This window comes from Nicotiana attenuata, chromosome 11 (genome assembly GCF_001879085.1).
Source record: "Nicotiana attenuata strain UT chromosome 11, NIATTr2, whole genome shotgun sequence".
NCBI classification, from domain to species: domain Eukaryota; kingdom Viridiplantae; phylum Streptophyta; class Magnoliopsida; order Solanales; family Solanaceae; genus Nicotiana; species Nicotiana attenuata.
This window is the reverse complement of record NC_031999.1, coordinates 51,706,226-51,728,029: the sequence shown is the minus strand read 5'-3', so window position 1 is coordinate 51,728,029 and position 21,804 is coordinate 51,706,226. Positions and strand designations below refer to the sequence as shown.

The following is a 21,804-nucleotide window of genomic DNA, read 5'->3' as shown; positions in this document are numbered from 1 at the left end:
CTTATTCATCAGGTAAGGACACATTTGCAAGCTATGTTCAAAATGAAGGACTTGGGAGAATTAAAATTCTTTCTGGGAATTGAGTTCTCCAGATCCAAAGAAGGAATCCTTATGAATCAAAGGAAATATGCTCCTGAGTTAGTGTCTGAGCTGGGATTAGCTGGTGGAAAACATGTTGCTACACCTCTTGAGTTCAATCACAAACTCACCTCAGTAGCATTTGAAAAATTCATGAACAAGGGAGAAGCCTCTACAGATGCACAGCTTGAGGATTGAGGTAGCTATCAGAGATTAGTAGGCAGATTGCTTTACTTGACAATGACAAGGCCAGATATTGCCTTTGTTGTTCAAGTACTTAGCTAGCACATGCATGCTCCCAAGCAATCACATATGGAAGCAGCTACACGAGTGGTCAAGTATGTCATCGGAACTGGAGGACTAGGATTGTTTATGCCAGCAAAAGGAGACAAACAACTAGTTTCTTACGGTGATTCAGATTGGGGTTCATGTGTAGAGACAAGGAAGTCTATCACTGGTTATATTGTTAAGTTTGGTGGAGCTTTAATCTCTTGGAAATCCAAGAAGCAAAGCACAGTTTCTAGGAGTTCTACTTAATCAAAATTCAGAAGCATGGCAGCTATTGTTGCTGAAGTCACTTGGCTAGTTGGCTTGTTTGGAAAGCTAGGAGTTACAGTACACACTCCTACGCAGTTGTTCTGTGATAGCAAAGCTGCTATACAGATTGCAGCGCACCCCATATTTCATGAGAGGACAAAACACTGTGACATTGATTGTCATTTTGTAAGGGAAAAGATTTAGGGTGGTCAAATTCAGACTCAACATATTAGAACCAAAGAACAGCTTGCTGATATACTTACCAAGAGTCTATGCAAATCACAACATGAGTACTTGATTGTCAAGCTGGGAATGAAGAACCTCTTCCATCCCTCAGCTTGAGGGAGAGTTTTAAGAAGTAGGTAGCATGTAGAAGTTAGCTAGACGGTTAGAAGTTAGTTAGTGGGTTAGTGAAAAGCTTTCAACAGCTATTATTTTATTCTTAAGGAGTTAGTAGTTACGGATGTATGTATATATATATACATGTACAATACATGCTTAATATGAGATTCGATATTTTCCTAAAGGCAGCTCTTTTTTTTTCTTCTTCCTCCTCTGTTCCATCTCTGCTTCTCCAATGGTTGTACCTCTTTAACAGCATTATCCATTTAACAGTACTGAACTGGAAATTACTTAGACTGGATCTCAACCCGACATGGTATAATTATTGGAAAAACGACACTGTACAGCCGCTCTCAAAATAATAGCCGAAAAAATATTATTTTTTTTTGTATATACATACATTATGTATATTATATACAAAAATTATAAAAGATTTATACATTTTTCGGCTATTGAATGTAATGGCGGGGGCTAAAAGTGAAAAAAGCCCATAATTATTTGCAAGCTTGTACCATTGTATTCACGAGAGCGTTGCAATTAAATATTGGTCTATGACTCCATATTCACGAGAGTGTCCCAATTCTCCCATTATTCAATGAAGTAAAAAGGTCCAAATTTAGCTCTCTACTTTTGAATATTGTCTACATTTAACCTTCATTATACTGTTTTGCCAAAAAAATTTCCTAGTGTTAATACTATCCGGCCAAATTTACCCATACCACCAGTAAACTTTTAAAAATTACTCCTCAGTCCGTCAGGTGACCCAGAATCTCCCAAATCATTTTAGTTAAGTCACTTATTCTTCTTCTTGATCCACTATTTTAAATATAATTGGCATTTACCAACTTTTTTAATTAGAAAAAAGAAATAAGAGAAAGAAATATTAAAATAATACAACAGTCAGTAAACAAAGTATAGTAAATTTAAGAATCTAAATTAGGTAGTTTTTTTAAATTTCAAAAGTATATACAATAACCCAGCTTTAATGAATTCGTTCCACAAAAGGTATGGAGACTTTGCAAGTATTAATGATAGAAATTGAAGTTCCTTGGAGACTTTGCATTGTCAAATTCAACTTTGCTTTAATCAAATGCCTACGCATTGTGCATTCTGAGGTTTTAGGCCTCCATGGCTTTTTACAATGTTGAAATTAAGAAAGTGTCTTTTTTAGATCTCTTATATGTAAAAGAAAATCTCCCGTGTGTAAAAAGAGATAGGTCATAAAACTAAAAACAAGTTTGTAATGGGCCACAAAACCATTTGACCCGTGCATTCTTGAGTTAGTCGACCGAATACTAACTAGACAATTACAAAATATATTCGAATTTACATGTACATACATGATGAAGAACCACATATAATACACAATAAATATACCCACAAAATTTTGCAGTGTATATGATTGAAAAATTATAAATTTTTAAATCAATTCTAAAACCATTATCACAAGAAGAGAAGTGAGTGCAATGGTAATTTAAAATATCCATGCATTTGTATAGTTTAGTACCTTTAGCATTCACATTAATAGTAATTTCTGAAAATAGTGAATGAATAAGAAGAACAAGTGATTTAAATAAAAGGTATTTGGGAGATTTTGGGTTACCTAATCGACTGAGGGGTATTTTTTGATAGTTTACTGACGACAGGGATGAATTTGGCCGAATAGCAAGTGATAAATTTGGCCGAATAATATAGAGAAGGCTAAATGTGAACAATATTCAAAAGTTGAGGGGTAAATTTGGACCTTCTCCCTTCAATGAAAAAAGTGAAAATGCTTCCCTCTGCCTCTTAAAGGTATCCTGGAGATAATGACGAGGAAAAAAAGAGTCAACGCATTGCACTAACGAGACGAGTGTAGTACGTGACCGATTTACCATAGTACACCCATGAATAAACGACCATCATCAGAAGATATCTTTTACAGTGAAGACGGTGCTTCATGCTTATAAGATAAACACCAGAAATAACAAGATATATACATCTTTAAAACACGGTACAAAATGTGACATATCAGTGGTAGAATCGAAACGCTCAACAAAATTATATATGGTAAAAAGTCATCCACATTATATGCATACTTCAATGTGATGCATTTAACGGGCTTCAAACATCTTTGATATGACAGGCATCACTGACATCAATCAATGGCAATAATGAGAAATCCAACAGATACATACATGAGTACTACAGGATACAGGGCAAGAGCTTTTCTGCTAGGGTTAACAGCCGTACTCATGAAAGGGTATGCAGCCCAAGAGCTCCAAGAAAGTGCAACACATACCACAACCACCTTCAATATCACATTGTCCTTGAGCATGCAAATAAGGGCACCAACATCAAGTGGGAATAGACAGTAACCCAGCAGACTGAGACTTTGGAAGAAGATTATGTGACCACCCTGCAAGTCAACATCATTAATCCATCTGAAGTAATAGATAAATCATTTATATTATTCTGTGACTCCCCATCTCCTTTAGAACTGCAAAAAAGAAATTGCAAGTTGCTGCTCAGAAATGCCTCTATAATGGTTTTCTATCATTGATAGTGCCTATAGACTGCGTTCCTTGGGTATATATCCACCGATGAGCTGCCCTTTCCCCTATCCGTTCAACATCTCTTCTCTAAGCATCTTTATTATATATCTCATAACTGGCAAAAACTCTTTGAGCATGCCCAGATTTAGGGTGTTTTTTCTCTTGTTATTCTCTTTTTGCCTTTATTCTTTTTATAGGGATGGGTTGAGAAAGGGTCATTACCAGTAACAAGACATTCAATGTCAGAATGACAGCACCGGCCGCAAGCAGAGCAAATGCAACAGCAAAAACCTCCGACTGGAAGAAAATTAAAAGAAAAATAAATCCGTTAATCAGGTGTCCACCTGTTAATCATTGTGAGTCTGTAAATCACTCAAACCACAGGCAATTAAATACCAATCAATCAACACATAAGCCTTAGTCCTAGTTTGGTTCAGTTATTTAACAGTCCAAGCTATTTTTGGTTTGGCTATATAAAAAAGANCTGGATACCTAGGTTGTCCTTACGGGTCACAGAACATGTTATCAAACAAGATAGGTAACTACTCCCATTATAGTCAGATTAGAGACAACAAGTAACAGCAGAAAACAAAGAATATAAAATAACAAACTAAAAAACACAAAAAACAACTGCAAAAGGTTCGTTTAGACATGAATAGAACTGTCCACATTGAAATGCATGAAAACTGAGTGGGTTTGAGTTTAGGACTTGAATTTATGCCGGATACCCACTCTAAAGTGGAGGTTTCTCTTTGGCATGTAGGGCCTCTAATCAGGAGAGTTGAAGATTCTTTTTTTATCAGAAAGAGCTCAAGGATTTTTCCCACATGATAGTAAAGTTCTTACTGAATCATGTGGTTCTAAGACACATTTGCGTTTGCTGTTCTACATTATCATTTAAGCATTCTATATTTCTCTCTATGATTTGCAAATGGATCGGGTGGCCATCAAAAACTTAAAGGATGATGAAACGGGAGCTAGTGGTTTTAATGCCACAAACAGTTGATCCAATTGGTTTGGCTAACACTTTGAGAACCAAGCTCATGGGTTCAAGACCAAGATGAATTAAGAAGTTACAGAGTAATTCATATTTATATTATGGAGCCTTAGATAGGGACAGCACGTTTCAGTGTGAGATCACTTTGTGAAAATCAGAACAATGAAGTGCCTTTTAAGAAGCAATAGGAAAGGTTTGAAACAACTATACTCGTTTGTATAATGCTCATTTAATCATTCAAATGCCTACTAATTTTCATTTAGTACTGTCATGACCCAAAACTAACCATGTCGTGATGGTGCCTATCGTGATACTAGGCAAGCCGACACATTACCAAAACAAATTGATATTTTCATTTCAAAGATAGTTCCAAAGCTATTTAGTATAAAACCTTCATTAAAGAGTTCAAATCAAAACAAAGTGTGAAAAANATGTTTTTCACTTCCAAAAATCATTCTCCCCTTTCTTGGCTGGCTTCCTTCGTTTAATATAGGGTTTAGGGCTTAAAATCCCGTGTATTGCACTTTAGTCCCTAACATTTATACGTCCTGCCGCGGTTACGCCAGGACCGCGGCTAGAGTGGCCTTCAGAATCTGCAGCAGTGTTCTGCCGCGTCAGGTCCGCAGTCGCAGTTTCAATCGCGTTTTTGACCCTGTTCCGTATACAACCTTTGAGTTAGCTTTCCAACCATATATTGTAGAGCCCAAATGGAGTTCTGAGCAAAACGTTATGTGCATTTTACTAGACAGTACGCAATATGCCTACTCGAGTCTTCGTTTTGTTGTTTTATCATCCGTTGATCCCCGAATACGATCCCGGATTAATTCCTTGGGCTTTTCCTCAGATTTCAAAGCTCCAAATCACTTGAATTCATTCTATAACATCTATATATTTCGGAATCACTCCTACAAGGCATAAAACACACCGTTAGTGCAAAACACTAGCGATTAAAGCGCAAACTCAATTAAAGTGCAGTAAATTAGAGTGTAATAAGCAACTAAAATACGTAATTATAGCCTATCATCATATATACACCTCAGCAGAATGGTAGAGTGAAGAAAAAACATAGGTCTATCCTTAATATGGCAAGAGCCTTGAGGTTTCAAGCATTTGTTCCACTACAGTTCTAGGGTGAGTGTGCTTCTACAGCAGTCTATCTTCTGAATAGATTGCCTACAGTCTTGTTAAAGGAAGCTTCTCCTTTTGAGAAACTCTATAACAAGGTTCCCTCTCTTCAGCACTTAAGGGTCTTTAGTAGATTGTGCTATGCCACCTCAGCTAGAAAAGCATATAAGTTCAGCCCTTAGGGCTATTCCTACTGTACATCTGGGCTACTCTTCTGTGCAAAAGGGATACATTTTTTATGATCTTCACTCTTAACTGTTCTTTGTAAGCAGGGACATTGTCTTCAAAGATGATGTTTTTCCCTTCAAGCATGTTACATCCAGTTCCTCTCCTTTATTTCCTATTTTGGATCTTTGAGAAGCTGATTGCTTCTCTCAATTGCATTCCTCCATTTCCTAGTATGTTTTATATGATAAGTTGTCTCCTGCATATCAGGCTTGTCTTGCTTCCTACTCAGCTGTGTCTGAGCCTACCTCCTATGCCGAGGCCAGTACTGATCGTAAGTTGATAGAAGCCATGCAAGCTGAGATTGCTGCTCTTGAGGAAAATCAGACCTTGTCCATTGTGGACCTGCCTCCTGGCAAGGCTCCTATTGGTTGCAAGTGGATATTCAAGGTTAAATATAAGTCTACTGGCGAGGTAGAGAGGTATAAGCCTCGACTAGTTGCTAAGGGGTATAGTTAGCTTGAAGGTCTGGATTAGAAAGAGACTTTCTCTCCTGCAGCCAAAATGGTCACAGTGAGGTTTGTAGTGGCTTTGGCTGCAGCATCTGGCTGGTTTATCTTCCAAATGGATGTGCATGATGCATTTCTTCAAGGAGATCTTCTTCAAGAGGTCTATATAAAGATCCCAGATGGCTTTACCATCCAGAGGAGTGTCATCAGAAGGTATGTAGACTGCATAAGTCCTTGTATGGACTCAAGCAGGCTCCTAGACAGTGGAACCTGAAGTTGACTTCTTCTATGAAGGATATGGGATTTGTATAGTCTCATTATGATTACTCTCTTTTCACACAAAGGGTAGATGGTGATCTAATAGTAATTCTGGTATATGTTGATGACCTTAAGGTTACTGGGAATAACTTGAAGCTTATTCATCAGGTAAGGACACATTTGCAAGCTATGTTCAAAATGAAGGACTTGGGAGAATTAAAATTCTTTCTGGGAATTGAGTTCTCCAGATCCAAAGAAGGAATCCTTATGAATCAAAGGAAATATGCTCCTGAGTTAGTGTCTGAGCTGGGATTAGCTGGTGGAAAACATGTTGCTACACCTCTTGAGTTCAATCACAAACTCACCTCAGTAGCATTTGAAAAATTCATGAACAAGGGAGAAGCCTCTACAGATGCACAGCTTGAGGATTGAGGTAGCTATCAGAGATTAGTAGGCAGATTGCTTTACTTGACAATGACAAGGCCAGATATTGCCTTTGTTGTTCAAGTACTTAGCTAGCACATGCATGCTCCCAAGCAATCACATATGGAAGCAGCTACACGAGTGGTCAAGTATGTCATCGGAACTGGAGGACTAGGATTGTTTATGCCAGCAAAAGGAGACAAACAACTAGTTTCTTACGGTGATTCAGATTGGGGTTCATGTGTAGAGACAAGGAAGTCTATCACTGGTTATATTGTTAAGTTTGGTGGAGCTTTAATCTCTTGGAAATCCAAGAAGCAAAGCACAGTTTCTAGGAGTTCTACTTAATCAAAATTCAGAAGCATGGCAGCTATTGTTGCTGAAGTCACTTGGCTAGTTGGCTTGTTTGGAAAGCTAGGAGTTACAGTACACACTCCTACGCAGTTGTTCTGTGATAGCAAAGCTGCTATACAGATTGCAGCGCACCCCATATTTCATGAGAGGACAAAACACTGTGACATTGATTGTCATTTTGTAAGGGAAAAGATTTAGGGTGGTCAAATTCAGACTCAACATATTAGAACCAAAGAACAGCTTGCTGATATACTTACCAAGAGTCTATGCAAATCACAACATGAGTACTTGATTGTCAAGCTGGGAATGAAGAACCTCTTCCATCCCTCAGCTTGAGGGAGAGTTTTAAGAAGTAGGTAGCATGTAGAAGTTAGCTAGACGGTTAGAAGTTAGTTAGTGGGTTAGTGAAAAGCTTTCAACAGCTATTATTTTATTCTTAAGGAGTTAGTAGTTACGGATGTATGTATATATATATACATGTACAATACATGCTTAATATGAGATTCGATATTTTCCTAAAGGCAGCTCTTTTTTTTTCTTCTTCCTCCTCTGTTCCATCTCTGCTTCTCCAATGGTTGTACCTCTTTAACAGCATTATCCATTTAACAGTACTGAACTGGAAATTACTTAGACTGGATCTCAACCCGACATGGTATAATTATTGGAAAAACGACACTGTACAGCCGCTCTCAAAATAATAGCCGAAAAAATATTATTTTTTTTTGTATATACATACATTATGTATATTATATACAAAAATTATAAAAGATTTATACATTTTTCGGCTATTGAATGTAATGGCGGGGGCTAAAAGTGAAAAAAGCCCATAATTATTTGCAAGCTTGTACCATTGTATTCACGAGAGCGTTGCAATTAAATATTGGTCTATGACTCCATATTCACGAGAGTGTCCCAATTCTCCCATTATTCAATGAAGTAAAAAGGTCCAAATTTAGCTCTCTACTTTTGAATATTGTCTACATTTAACCTTCATTATACTGTTTTGCCAAAAAAATTTCCTAGTGTTAATACTATCCGGCCAAATTTACCCATACCACCAGTAAACTTTTAAAAATTACTCCTCAGTCCGTCAGGTGACCCAGAATCTCCCAAATCATTTTAGTTAAGTCACTTATTCTTCTTCTTGATCCACTATTTTAAATATAATTGGCATTTACCAACTTTTTTAATTAGAAAAAAGAAATAAGAGAAAGAAATATTAAAATAATACAACAGTCAGTAAACAAAGTATAGTAAATTTAAGAATCTAAATTAGGTAGTTTTTTTAAATTTCAAAAGTATATACAATAACCCAGCTTTAATGAATTCGTTCCACAAAAGGTATGGAGACTTTGCAAGTATTAATGATAGAAATTGAAGTTCCTTGGAGACTTTGCATTGTCAAATTCAACTTTGCTTTAATCAAATGCCTACGCATTGTGCATTCTGAGGTTTTAGGCCTCCATGGCTTTTTACAATGTTGAAATTAAGAAAGTGTCTTTTTTAGATCTCTTATATGTAAAAGAAAATCTCCCGTGTGTAAAAAGAGATAGGTCATAAAACTAAAAACAAGTTTGTAATGGGCCACAAAACCATTTGACCCGTGCATTCTTGAGTTAGTCGACCGAATACTAACTAGACAATTACAAAATATATTCGAATTTACATGTACATACATGATGAAGAACCACATATAATACACAATAAATATACCCACAAAATTTTGCAGTGTATATGATTGAAAAATTATAAATTTTTAAATCAATTCTAAAACCATTATCACAAGAAGAGAAGTGAGTGCAATGGTAATTTAAAATATCCATGCATTTGTATAGTTTAGTACCTTTAGCATTCACATTAATAGTAATTTCTGAAAATAGTGAATGAATAAGAAGAACAAGTGATTTAAATAAAAGGTATTTGGGAGATTTTGGGTTACCTAATCGACTGAGGGGTATTTTTTGATAGTTTACTGACGACAGGGATGAATTTGGCCGAATAGCAAGTGATAAATTTGGCCGAATAATATAGAGAAGGCTAAATGTGAACAATATTCAAAAGTTGAGGGGTAAATTTGGACCTTCTCCCTTCAATGAAAAAAGTGAAAATGCTTCCCTCTGCCTCTTAAAGGTATCCTGGAGATAATGACGAGGAAAAAAAGAGTCAACGCATTGCACTAACGAGACGAGTGTAGTACGTGACCGATTTACCATAGTACACCCATGAATAAACGACCATCATCAGAAGATATCTTTTACAGTGAAGACGGTGCTTCATGCTTATAAGATAAACACCAGAAATAACAAGATATATACATCTTTAAAACACGGTACAAAATGTGACATATCAGTGGTAGAATCGAAACGCTCAACAAAATTATATATGGTAAAAAGTCATCCACATTATATGCATACTTCAATGTGATGCATTTAACGGGCTTCAAACATCTTTGATATGACAGGCATCACTGACATCAATCAATGGCAATAATGAGAAATCCAACAGATACATACATGAGTACTACAGGATACAGGGCAAGAGCTTTTCTGCTAGGGTTAACAGCCGTACTCATGAAAGGGTATGCAGCCCAAGAGCTCCAAGAAAGTGCAACACATACCACAACCACCTTCAATATCACATTGTCCTTGAGCATGCAAATAAGGGCACCAACATCAAGTGGGAATAGACAGTAACCCAGCAGACTGAGACTTTGGAAGAAGATTATGTGACCACCCTGCAAGTCAACATCATTAATCCATCTGAAGTAATAGATAAATCATTTATATTATTCTGTGACTCCCCATCTCCTTTAGAACTGCAAAAAAGAAATTGCAAGTTGCTGCTCAGAAATGCCTCTATAATGGTTTTCTATCATTGATAGTGCCTATAGACTGCGTTCCTTGGGTATATATCCACCGATGAGCTGCCCTTTCCCCTATCCGTTCAACATCTCTTCTCTAAGCATCTTTATTATATATCTCATAACTGGCAAAAACTCTTTGAGCATGCCCAGATTTAGGGTGTTTTTTCTCTTGTTATTCTCTTTTTGCCTTTATTCTTTTTATAGGGATGGGTTGAGAAAGGGTCATTACCAGTAACAAGACATTCAATGTCAGAATGACAGCACCGGCCGCAAGCAGAGCAAATGCAACAGCAAAAACCTCCGACTGGAAGAAAATTAAAAGAAAAATAAATCCGTTAATCAGGTGTCCACCTGTTAATCATTGTGAGTCTGTAAATCACTCAAACCACAGGCAATTAAATACCAATCAATCAACACATAAGCCTTAGTCCTAGTTTGGTTCAGTTATTTAACAGTCCAAGCTATTTTTGGTTTGGCTATATAAAAAAGAAACCAAATGTAGTAGTATAGAACAAAAAGTATAGTAAGGGTGTGGCCCTGGACTTGGTTACAGCCACAAGACAGCATGTCATGTTGTGCAAGATCCAGCCCGGCCTAAGTTTCAACAGTCCATAACATGATATAGCTTTATTCATTCCATCAAATTTGTCTCAGAATAACTAAAGTATCTAGACAAACAACATTTTCACTTGATACTGGATAACCTTGGTTTGTCCTTGGGTCCACAGAAACATTGTTATCAAACAAGATAGGTAACTTCTCCCATTATGTCAGATTAGAGACAACAAGTAACAGCAGAAAACAAAGAATATAAAATAACAAACTAAAAAACACAAAAACAACTGCAAAAGGTTCGTTTAGACATGAATAAGAACTGTCCACATTGAAATGCATGAAAACTGAGTGGGTTTGAGTTTAGGACTTGAATTTATGCCGGATACCCACTCTAAAGTGGAGGTTTCTCTTTGGCATGTAGGGCCTCTAATCAGGAGAGTTGAAGATTCTTTTTTTATCAGAAAGAGCTCAAGGATTTTTCCCACATGATAGTAAAGTTCTTACTGAATCATGTGGTTCTAAGACACATTTGCGTTTGCTGTTCTACATTATCATTTAAGCATTCTATATTTCTCTCTATGATTTGCAAATGGATCGGGTGGCCATCAAAAACTTAAAGGATGATGAAACGGGAGCTAGTGGTTTTAATGCCACAAACAGTTGATCCAATTGGTTTGGCTAACACTTTGAGAACCAAGCTCATGGGTTCAAGACCAAGATGAATTAAGAAGTTACAGAGTAATTCATATTTATATTATGGAGCCTTAGATAGGGACAGCACGTTTCAGTGTGAGATCACTTTGTGAAAATCAGAACAATGAAGTGCCTTTTAAGAAGCAATAGGAAAGGTTTGAAACAACTATACTCGTTTGTGATTGCTTTTAGCGAGAAGGTAACAAACCAACAGAGCGTATAGTTCGAAGGAGAACTGGAAATCAATATTCTTCTCTTTTTAATCATGGTGGTGTCCAGGCCATCTTGTGCGCACCCCAACTCCACCGGGTACCTAAAACCTCCCACCAGCACAGATACCGGGTAACTCTAGCCACCAACGCTTAGGAAAATGGGAAGAAATCACATAATTTTTTGTCTCCACTGGGATCTGAACCTGAGACTCATATTCTCCACCCACTTCACTGACGACTAGGCTAAACCCTTAGGTGCAATAGCAAATCCATATTCTTAATCGGGGTTGCTCCAAGAGTAGCTAACAATGCTCCCTAGCAAAGTATTATAACAAAATAGAGTTATATGCCCTCAAACACATTATCATAATATCATTATTGATTTTTTTCAGGAGTTTTAATGTCAATTACTTAAGGATATTTTGATGAATTTCACAAGTATTTCAAAAGAATGTAACATGCTCCTTTATTGACCTTAGTAAAATATGCACTGATGTTTTCCTGGTTGGTTAGGTAATTCTCCCAGCAAGTCTTAGCTTTAACAACCAAGTTTTGGGAAGTCTTTTAAGTACCCATGACACATGATTTCCATCATAAATACAAGCTTTAATAGCTTTACCTAGACGAGGAATATTTATTCTTGAATTAGATATTTGTTATTTGCACCCTCGTTAAAATTCGCTGTATGCTCCATTCCCTTCCTTTGCATCTTCTATTCTCTTCCACCACTTCTACTTCTCCTTATTGGACAGTAAATTTTTAACTATTATACATCTGATTTTTTCTAGTTTTTATCATTCAAGAAAGCTATCCAAAGGCCAGATCAGTTCTTGTAACTTCCTCGCTTTGACCATCTGCTATCTACTCCCAGTTACTTAATTGCCCACCATGAGATAAGATGCGGAAGCTGCATTAGAGTGGTAGAAGGGCTTGTGATAACCTTAGCAAACGCTTTGAGCAAGCACTTCTACCTCGACCCCAACAGCTTCAAAATGAAGAGGCAAAGCAAGTATGCCAGAAGGGACTTCACAAAGGCCAAGAAATAACTAGGATCTTTTCAAGAGAAGCAAGGCAAGAAAAGCAAGAAATGATCTTTTCTCAAGCACAAAGAAAGCAGGAAGAAATGATCTTATCCTCCTCCTCGTTAATAACCTGTACACATTAAATAGGATCAATAGTTGAAAAGGTGAAACCAAAATGCATAAATAAAACTGCACCTAGAATCTTTCTCTTTGCGCTTCCTCCAGCTCAATAGATAAGTCTGGAAGTCACGCACGGTCTACATATATCTCTAGACATTGGAGATCTTGAATGGGTTACTACAGCTTTTTCTTCCTCAATCTTGCCCTGGTTCAAAGAAATTACAATTGTTTAAAATCAAAATGAGGTTCAAAAGCCCAATTCACTTTCCCATTCTTTCCACAAAAAGGATATCAATATCTTTTTCCCCCAATTTAAACTGGTCATTTACCAAGGAAAGTAACTATACACTTGTCAACCATCGAATAAGCTGAATTGGGTACAATGGCTCAGACTCCACTGAAACCAGAAAGTAAGGTATATATATATATATATAATATATATATTTCTTTGTTGCCAGAATATCTCTTATTTGGTTCCTTCCACAAGATATTTGTATCTATGATATTGATTTCCTACAAAATGGCACATATGAGATGGTCCTCTAAAGCTAAGTTAATCTGACATTGCAGTTTAGATGCCGCACTTGTGTTGACATGACACTAGTATGGGTGTAGGTATGGAATCCGTAGCGAATCTGGTCAAACAATTTTAGGTACTTTGACCACGACAAACAAAAATATTCGAGACGAGATACAATTTGATTCTCGAAATCACAACCAAAACTAGAGTAAATATAAAGAAAATAGCATACCTTATCTAGGAAATCAATCATTTACTTATTACAACTTGAGAATAAAAATGAAATCCATACTTTACAAGCTATATGTAAGTATTCCACAAAATTTCTCATAATTTAGAGATATTTTTATATTCTTATTTTTATGAATTATTTTTAGCTGGATCGCCGCACATGTATCTTTACTAGGATCCGTATCCCCGAATCATAGAATTTACATTTCGAAGGATCCGACCTCTAGATCCACACCCCGTGTCGGACACCCGCACCCGTGTTCGAGCAACTTAGCTCTAAAGTTCTTTGTTGCTTGTGGAGCATAGAGATTTTGTTCTGTGGAAGTGATATTGATACCTCAACCAAAGTGGATATCTTAAACTACGAGGTGAAGAAGAGGCATAGCCAAAGAGAATAGGGACTCTAGGCAAGTTGGAATTTGGTGCACAAACTAAGCAGAACTATTTGCACCCATTCATGCTGTTTTTGTAGTCATTTTTTAACCAAGCCAACTACGTTAAAGATACCCTATCAAGTTTATAGACGTGCCTACAAAAAGACATCAGAATGTAAAGAGGATGACTAGCTTAGAAGAGCCATCAGCTAAGGAAGGTACTCAAAAGAAGATAGGTATAACCATCCTTCTCCCAAGAACCATCAACATGGTTACAGTAAGAACTGTAATAGCAAATAAACAGCTAGATACTAGTAAACAGTGTTGTCCAAGGCTCATTTAAGGCGCGCTTAAGCCCTAAAACTCAGAAAAGCTCTGGGAGGACGCTTCGCCTCATTTAAGTTGCGCTTCAGTGTAGGCAAGGCACCAAGACGTGCCCTTATTTCCCATGAATTCTATCTTAAATGGATAAATACTAGACTACAAATATAATCGGCAAATAAGTGTATTAGTTGTTAAGAAAAACAATATGAATGAGTTTGTTACTTTTCTCTTGAATTACACATATATTATTATTATTTTCCTTGTATTGCGCCTTTTATAACTAGAGCCCACACTTAAATTGCGCTTTGCGCTTAAAGACTCGATGGACCTATAGCTTTTCGCCTTTGACAACACTGATAGTAAAAAGATGAAACTTAGGCAATTCTAAGGAGTTTCTTTTTGTTGGACTTGAGGGATGAACCAGCGAGAAATATTGAGATTCAGGGAGAAATTGAGAGCCAATTACAAAGAAAACCAGTTAAAGAGCTGGAGATAGAAGAAAAAAACTAGGAACAAGAGAGAGATGCACATACAACAACAAATGAAGTTGTCGGCCTTGCATAAAACAACTTTCCCTCAGTCCCAAACTAGTTGTGTTGGTTAAATGAATCTGTATAAAAAGCCGAGTTGCTCGGACACGGGTGCGGATCTAGAGGTCAATTCTTTCGAGATGTAAATTTTAAGATTCGGGGATATGGATCCTAGTACGGATACGGGTGTGGGAATCCATCTAAAAATACTTCAAAATATATATATATATATATATATATATATATATATATATATATATATATATATATATATATAAACGTATCTCTAGATTATGATTAATTTTGTGGAATACTTACGTAAAGCTTGTAAAGTGCAGCGTTATCAAAGGCGAAAAGTGCAAAAAAGCTCCAAGCCCGTTGGGGCTTAGCAAAGCACAAAAAAAGTGTGGATTTAATGAAAAAATGCGCAACTGGAGAAAAAGTAAAAATTTGTATATGTAGTCTGAGACCAATAATTATAAGCATGAATAGCAAATATATGGACAAAAAATTGAAGAAAAAATAACGACAAAGTGAAATATCAATTGTTCAGTGTCACATTTTCAGGATTACACTCATTGGTAAGGAAAAATATGCCTTAGAGCCTTGGTGCGACACTGAAGCGCCCGCAAAGCGAGGCGAAGCGCTCAACATGTTTTGAGCCTTGCTTTAGGGCTTAAGCGCGCCGTTGACAATACTGGTAAAGTGTGGATTTGTATTTTATTCACAAGTTGTAAATAAGTAAAGGATTTATTTCCTAGATAAAGCATGTTATTTTCTTCAAATTAACCCTAACTTTGGTTCTGATTTTCGGAATCAAATTGTATCTCCTCTCGAATTTTTCCATCTGTCGTGGTCAAAGTGCCCAAAATTATTTGACCAGATCCGGTATGGATCTCATACCCACACCCATACTAGTGTCATGTCAACACGGGTGCGGCACCTAAACACACGAGTGCAGGTGTCCCACACGGGTGTGGATTTAGAGGTCGGATCCTTGGAGATTAAAATTCTAAGATTCGAGATACGGATTCTAGTACGGATACGGGTGCGTGGATCCGGCTAAAAATAATTCAAAAATATAAAAATATCTATAAATTATGAGAAATTTTGTGGAATACTTGCGTATAGCTTGTAAAGTGTGGATATCATTTTTATTCTCAAGTTGTAGATAAGTAAAGGATTGATTTCATAGATAAGGTATGCTATTTTCTTCAAATTTACCCTAGTTTTGGTTCTGATTTCCGGAATCAAATTGTATCTCGTCTCAAATTTTTTCGTCCGTCATGGTCAAAATACCCAAAATTATTTGACCAGATCCGGTACGGATCCCATACCCACACCCATTACTAGTGTCGTGTCGATACGGGTGCGGCACCTAAATTGCCGTGTCGGGGCAACTTAGACCTAAACTGCCGTGTCGGAGCTAACTTAGATAAAAGGCATAGAAAATGTCAGCTTTATTTGTGATTATGTGTGCTCTTGTTTGAAATAGTTAGAAGGAAGGGAGACCAAATCTTAAAAGGAACTCTAGTGTAGACTTTAATTGAAGAGATGGCACACTAGATGCATAACCTAGTTTCTTTCATCTTCCTTTGCTTTTTTTTCTTTTTTTTTTTTTTGGATACGGATGGATAACCAAGTTTCTCTCTAGTATCCACATCTTTTATCGTAACCTTGAGCAGTAATATGTCCAACTTCAAGTCAAATATTTGCCATAAAATACCACCAACCCAGTAATCCATCACATATGTTACTCCATTTAACCGTGCTAAAGCCAAAACATCTCTAGATCTTAGATGAAAGGAATGTACACTCCACACCACACACATACCAATATACCATCATATCTATCCAAGCACACCATGTCTCTTTCTCCCTCTCTCCAACCCTTACTCCTCTCTCTAACACACACTCTCTCTCTCTAAGATATGTCTCTTTCTCTTTGTCCCCTTTTTTTCAAATTTGTGGATCATCGATCAAAAATTTTAAAAATTCATAAGAATCAAGGAGACACAAAGCGATTGAGACATGTCTCTTATCTCTAGAGCTGAAAATGTTAATCTGTGTCTTTAACACCAGTATTTTAATAATGATGGTTTCAAAATCACCTCGTGCGCACCTCGACTATTCCACCGGGTACCTGCTGCCTCCCACCAAGTTGGTGATGGAGATAGGCTTTTGAGAGGAGAAACAATGTAGGGAAGTTATGTTATATTGATAAAATGTGTGGTTAACAGTTTGATGTTAGATAAACAAACATATGTCAACAATTCATTTCAGGTTGCCTATGGGCAGTGTACTTGTGCAGGCAGCTCATGACCGGAAAATGACTCCGCCTATGAATTTCTTCAGCTTATTAAGCAGGAGTAAGCCTGTAAAGACTACAGGCTGATACACACTGGCCTGTAATGCCTCGAACAACTGTTGTTTTTTGGCTCAGATCCTCTTATTTCGTTTTTCTGCAACATGGCTAGTAAAATTATCTCACGAATTTCTATAGAAGATTACACCAGAAGATCACAACTTCATCAAAAAGAGAAAAGGCATCACAAATTTTTCCTTTTCATTGGAAAAATTTCTGGACCTGCCAGAACCCTGTTGTTTGGTGGTACGAAAAGTTTTGTGACTGATGCTTTTGATCTATGTAAGTTTTGATCGACTCAGTGTTGTAAATAGCGCTCGCCTCAGCGCTAATAGCGTGAGGCGAGGCGATGCGAGCTGCCATCGCTATTTTACAGTGTGGCGTAGCGTTTTCAAAAAGGCGAGCGCCTCTGCCTTTGTAGCGTGTGGCGAGCTGTAGCGTGAGGCGAGCTGTAGCGTCGCTTTTTGCAAAAAAGAAAAGAAGAAGGCAGTAGCAGCGATCTGTTAAAACAAAAAATTAGGGCTCGCGATTTCTTTACTCTTTCTCCTTCAAGTCAACAGCAAACCTACAGCAGACCAGCGATTTCCTTTCTTCTTTCTTTATCAGCTATGCTTCTCTTCATCTCTTTTCTTCTTTCTTCTTCTCCTTTCTTCTTTCTTCGAGTTTCTGTTCGGTGACTATGTCGAATTATTTTTTTCCTTCTTTCTTCTTTCTTCTCTCTTCTCTCTTTTTATTTTGGGCTTTGTTTTTAATCACTGCTGCAACAGAACAGAGCAACACTGTGTTACTCTGTTTTTTCTTCCTTTTTCTTCTTCTTCTTCTTCTTCTTCTTCTCTTCTTCTTTCTTTTTGTTTTGGGCTCTGTTTTTTATCGCTGCTGCTGCAACATAACAGAGTCTGTGTTGCTCTGTTTTTTCTTCCTTTTTCTTCTTCTTCTCCTCTTTTTTTTTTTTGGCTCTGTTTTTTATCACTGCTGCTGCACTCAGCAGATTAGTCTGAGAAAAGTTCTGTCTTTTCTTCAGTTCAGAGAGCTTCTTCAGTTCTTCTTCTCTTCTTTTTTTCTTTTTTCTGCTCTGATATTTCCTCCTTTATTTCAGTTAAAGAGTTAGAATTAATTGCATATTGACTTGATAATTTTTTCCTATAAAACAGTATTGAAATGGCGTCATCCGATGGTAATAAAAGAAATGATATAGCTTGGGATTAGCTTGAAGAAGAATAGATGTTGCTTGTTAGTATGAATCTACTATAGCTATATATTGAGTTTTTAATTTTTGAAAATTGATATATTTATTAATATATTATTGCTATTTGAGTTTTTAGTTATATATAGAATATTTTTTTTTGTATAAATTGTCGCTTCACAGCAAAAAGGCGAGCGCTTCGTTGCTTGCCTCTCGCCTCAGTTAAGCGGACCCTCGTCGCTATTTGTCGCCGCACGCTATCCAAAACACTGGATCGACTTGTTTGTGGATAGATTATACTTTTCTTTTGTTCCTCTGATACATGTACTCTTCAAAGCATTATCTTTTTATTCCTCTAAGACTCTAATTTGAGCGTATAGGTACGCTCTTTGGTGCCTAAGTAAATTAGAATTCGTCAAATTATATACCTCAAAACTACAGGAACGTACCCGCAAAATCACGAAAACGAAATTCAACTAAAACCCGTTTAATTTGTGATCACAACGCAAAAGCGCTGAGGTAGACCTATTTTCTTCTTTTACCAAAATATAGTGACTATGCTTACAGAATTTACATAATGCAGTACCTTCTAGCACAACACACACGTAAAATTGCACATAACTAGCGATTTAAACCGAAATCTTCGTATAGGAAGGGAAAGTTACCAAATGGATTAACAGTGATTGTTCATAAAATTGGCAATGTAGGTGAGTTACCTTCTTAACAGAGGCGGACCAGGACAAAGTGAGACCAAGGAAGACAATGAAGAAGAAAGGTCCCCAGAGATCCCAAACCGGAAGCGCTTTCCCTGGATCTTCTCTATACGGATTAGGGAAAACCACAAGCTTCAAATTGCTAACAATTCTGGACAGATCTCTTTTGACTGTGTCCCAAACAGATTCCGTAAGTGTAATGGGCGGAGATCCGAATCCCATAGCCTAAGTTGCTCCGACATGGCAGTTTAGGTGCCGCACCCATGTCAATATGACACTAGTATGGGTGTGGGTATGGGACTCATACCGGATCTAGTCAAACAATTTTGGGTACTTTGACCAAGACGGATGAAAAAATTCAAGACGAGATACAATTTGATGCCCGAAATCAGAACAAAAACTAGGGTAAATTTGAAGAAAATAGCATACCTTATCTACGAAATCATTCCTTTACTTATCTACAACTTGAGAATAAAAAGAAATACGCACTTTACAAGCGATACGTAATTATTCCACAAAATTTCTCATAATTTAAAGATATTTTTATTTTATTTTTTTGATGAATTTCGGAAACAGCCTCTCTGCCTCATCGGGGTAGGGGTAAGGTTTGCGTACACACTACCCTCCCCAGACTCCTCACCTGTGGGATTTTACTGGGTTGTTGTTATTGTTGTTGTGTTTTTTTGAATTATTTCTAGTCGGGTCCTTACACCCGTATCTGTACTAGGATCCATATCCCCGAATCTTAGAATTCACATCTCGAAGGATCTGATCTCTAGATCTGCACCCGTGTTGGACACCCGCACCCGTGTCCGAGCAACTTAGCCCGTAGCAGCTATATTCAATTGTCAGCGGAAGCGGGGTGGGAATGGAAGGAACAGGTGTTGGTTTCTGATTGGCGCTATTGAGACATGTGTCTTACCTCTAGAGCTTAAAATGTCAATCAAGGTCTTTAACGCCAATCTTTTTTAATAAGAGTGGTGTCCAAGCCAACTTGTGCACACCTATCTCCTACCAAGTTGGTAATGGATTTAGGCTTCTTGGAGGAGAAACGGCGTAGGGATGTTATGTTATTTGTGGTTAACAGTTTGATTTTTGATAATAAAACATATGTCAAAGTTTCATTTCAGGTTGTCAACGGGCAGCGTACTTGTGCAGAGAACTCGTGCGCAAAAAATGACTCTGCCTATGAATTTCTTCAGCTCATTAAACAGGAGTAACCCTTCAGGCTGATAACACACAAGCCTGTTATGCCTCGAATATCGGTTGTTTTTGGCTGAGATCCTCTTATTCTTCTCTGCTACATGGCTAATAATTCATTCTCACAAATTACTATAGAAGATTACACTGGACGAGAAAAGGCATCAGAAATTTCACCTTTTCCTTGGAAAATTTCTGCACCTGCTTTTGAAAGAAATGTTAAAACCCTTATGATTGATAGCATGAAAAGTTTTGTGACTGATAGATTTGATCTGTGTAAGTGTTGATCGAGCCGTTTGCGGATAGATAACTTTGTATGTAAGTGTTGATCAAAGCTTTAATTTTTTTTAATTCCCCCGTACAGGAGTCTATTGATCAAATTTGAGGGTACAGGACTCCCTTGATCTAAAACACGTCTAATATGTAATCACAACTATTAGGACTGAAGTAGTACGAATTAAAATGAACCAATCTTTATTTTCTTTATCAAAATTTAGGGAGTATATTAGAACGCTTACACAATTCAGTACCTTCTAACACAACACACCAGGGATTTAAACCGGAGCATTCGTATAGTAAGGGAAAATTACCAAATGGATTAACAGTGATTGTTCATAAAAATGGCAATGTAGATGAGTTACCTTTTTAACAGAAGCAGACCAGGACAAAGTGAGACCAAGGAAGACAATGAAGAAGAAAGGACCCCAGAGATCCCAATCCCTAAGCGCTTTTCCCGGATCTTCTCTATACGGATTAGGGAAAACCACCAACTTCAAATTGCTAACAATTCTGGACAGATCTCTTTTGACGGTGTCCCAAACGGGCTCGGTAAGCGTATTGGGCGGAGATCCGAATCCCGTAGCGGTTATATTCGACTGTCCAGCTGATGAAGGAAGCGGAGGCGGAGCGGGAACGGAAGGGACATGTGTCGGCTTCTGATTGGCGGTAGGGGGAGGTGGAGGGCGGAGATTGGAAGGCATGAAAGGAGAAGAAGAAACAGGGATGGCAGCACGAGGAGGAGAAGGAGGGCGAGCTGGAAGGACAGTAGAAGGATGGGAATAGATGAGGTTTTCGATTTCATCAATGTCCGATTGGGATGTGGAGTTAAGAGGTATTGTGTCTCCTTGTGACATTTTTTGTCAGATTTGTAGATTCTGAGAGGAGAAATGCAACAGACTCAGGCAATGGAGTGGGGAATGGGGGAAAAGGTGATCGGAGACGGGGAGAAGTTCTGATTGTCTAACCGTAGGAAATGGGTAGTTGCACTGTAGGAGGAATTTTCAGTTATTGCAGGAAAATATGTGCATTGCATGTGTTGTACAATGTGGTTTGTAAATACTTTTCATTTGGGAAGAAATGGCTTGGGCATTGAGGAAGGTGAATAGTGTTTACTACTCATTTGTCATGCATATAACTTGGTCACTCGTATCCACAATAAGTGATCAATTTGCTTTAGGCACACTCATTAACAAAATACTAAATTTAGACAAAAATAATAAGTGTGACTAAACTATCCTTAATTAAATGTTGCATCATAGTTATAGTAGCACTTACTTCTCTCCTCAAATGTGAGGAGT

At 37.5% G+C, this 21,804-nt stretch overlaps 2 protein-coding genes across 2 annotated transcripts; both read right to left on the bottom strand.

The window, feature by feature from the left end:
* Nucleotides 2,862–4,536, bottom strand: LOC109234891 (protein YIPF6-like). The gene is made up of 3 exons (XM_019400932.1): nucleotides 4,464–4,536; nucleotides 3,714–3,835; nucleotides 2,862–3,355 (listed from the first exon to the last, which is right to left on the bottom strand). Exons 1-3 carry the CDS (start codon nucleotides 4,534–4,536, stop codon nucleotides 3,095–3,097), a joined length of 456 nt encoding a protein of 151 aa, XP_019256477.1. The 3' UTR covers nucleotides 2,862–3,094.
* LOC109234515 (protein YIPF6 homolog) lies at nucleotides 9,563–21,583 on the bottom strand. The gene is made up of 3 exons (XM_019400540.1): nucleotides 20,869–21,583; nucleotides 10,415–10,489; nucleotides 9,563–10,056 (listed from the first exon to the last, which is right to left on the bottom strand). The coding sequence occupies exons 1-3, from the start codon at nucleotides 21,358–21,360 to the stop codon at nucleotides 9,796–9,798; spliced, it is 828 nt and encodes a 275-aa protein (XP_019256085.1). The 5' UTR covers nucleotides 21,361–21,583; the 3' UTR covers nucleotides 9,563–9,795.

What these genes read in the sequence shown, in the direction of transcription:
- LOC109234891 (XM_019400932.1), bottom strand. Translation starts at nt 4,536, where the DNA reads ATGAGCTTGGTTCTCAAAGTGTTAGCCAAACCAATTGGATCAACTGTT. An exon ending in CATTAAAACCACTAGCTCCC is followed by an intron (nt 3,836 to 4,463) that starts GTTTCATCATCC and finishes AATGATTAACAG; the next exon opens with GTGGACACCTGATTAACGGA. An exon ending in CATTGAATGTCTTGTTACTG is followed by an intron (nt 3,356 to 3,713) that starts GTAATGACCCTT and finishes GTTGACTTGCAG; the next exon opens with GGTGGTCACATAATCTTCTT.
- LOC109234515 (XM_019400540.1), bottom strand. Translation starts at nt 21,360, where the DNA reads ATGTCACAAGGAGACACAATACCTCTTAACTCCACATCCCAATCGGAC. An exon ending in GGTCTGCTTCTGTTAAAAAG is followed by an intron (nt 10,490 to 20,868) that starts GTAACTCATCTA and finishes ATTTTCTTCCAG; the next exon opens with TCGGAGGTTTTTGCTGTTGC. An exon ending in CATTGAATGTCTTGTTACTG is followed by an intron (nt 10,057 to 10,414) that starts GTAATGACCCTT and finishes GTTGACTTGCAG; the next exon opens with GGTGGTCACATAATCTTCTT.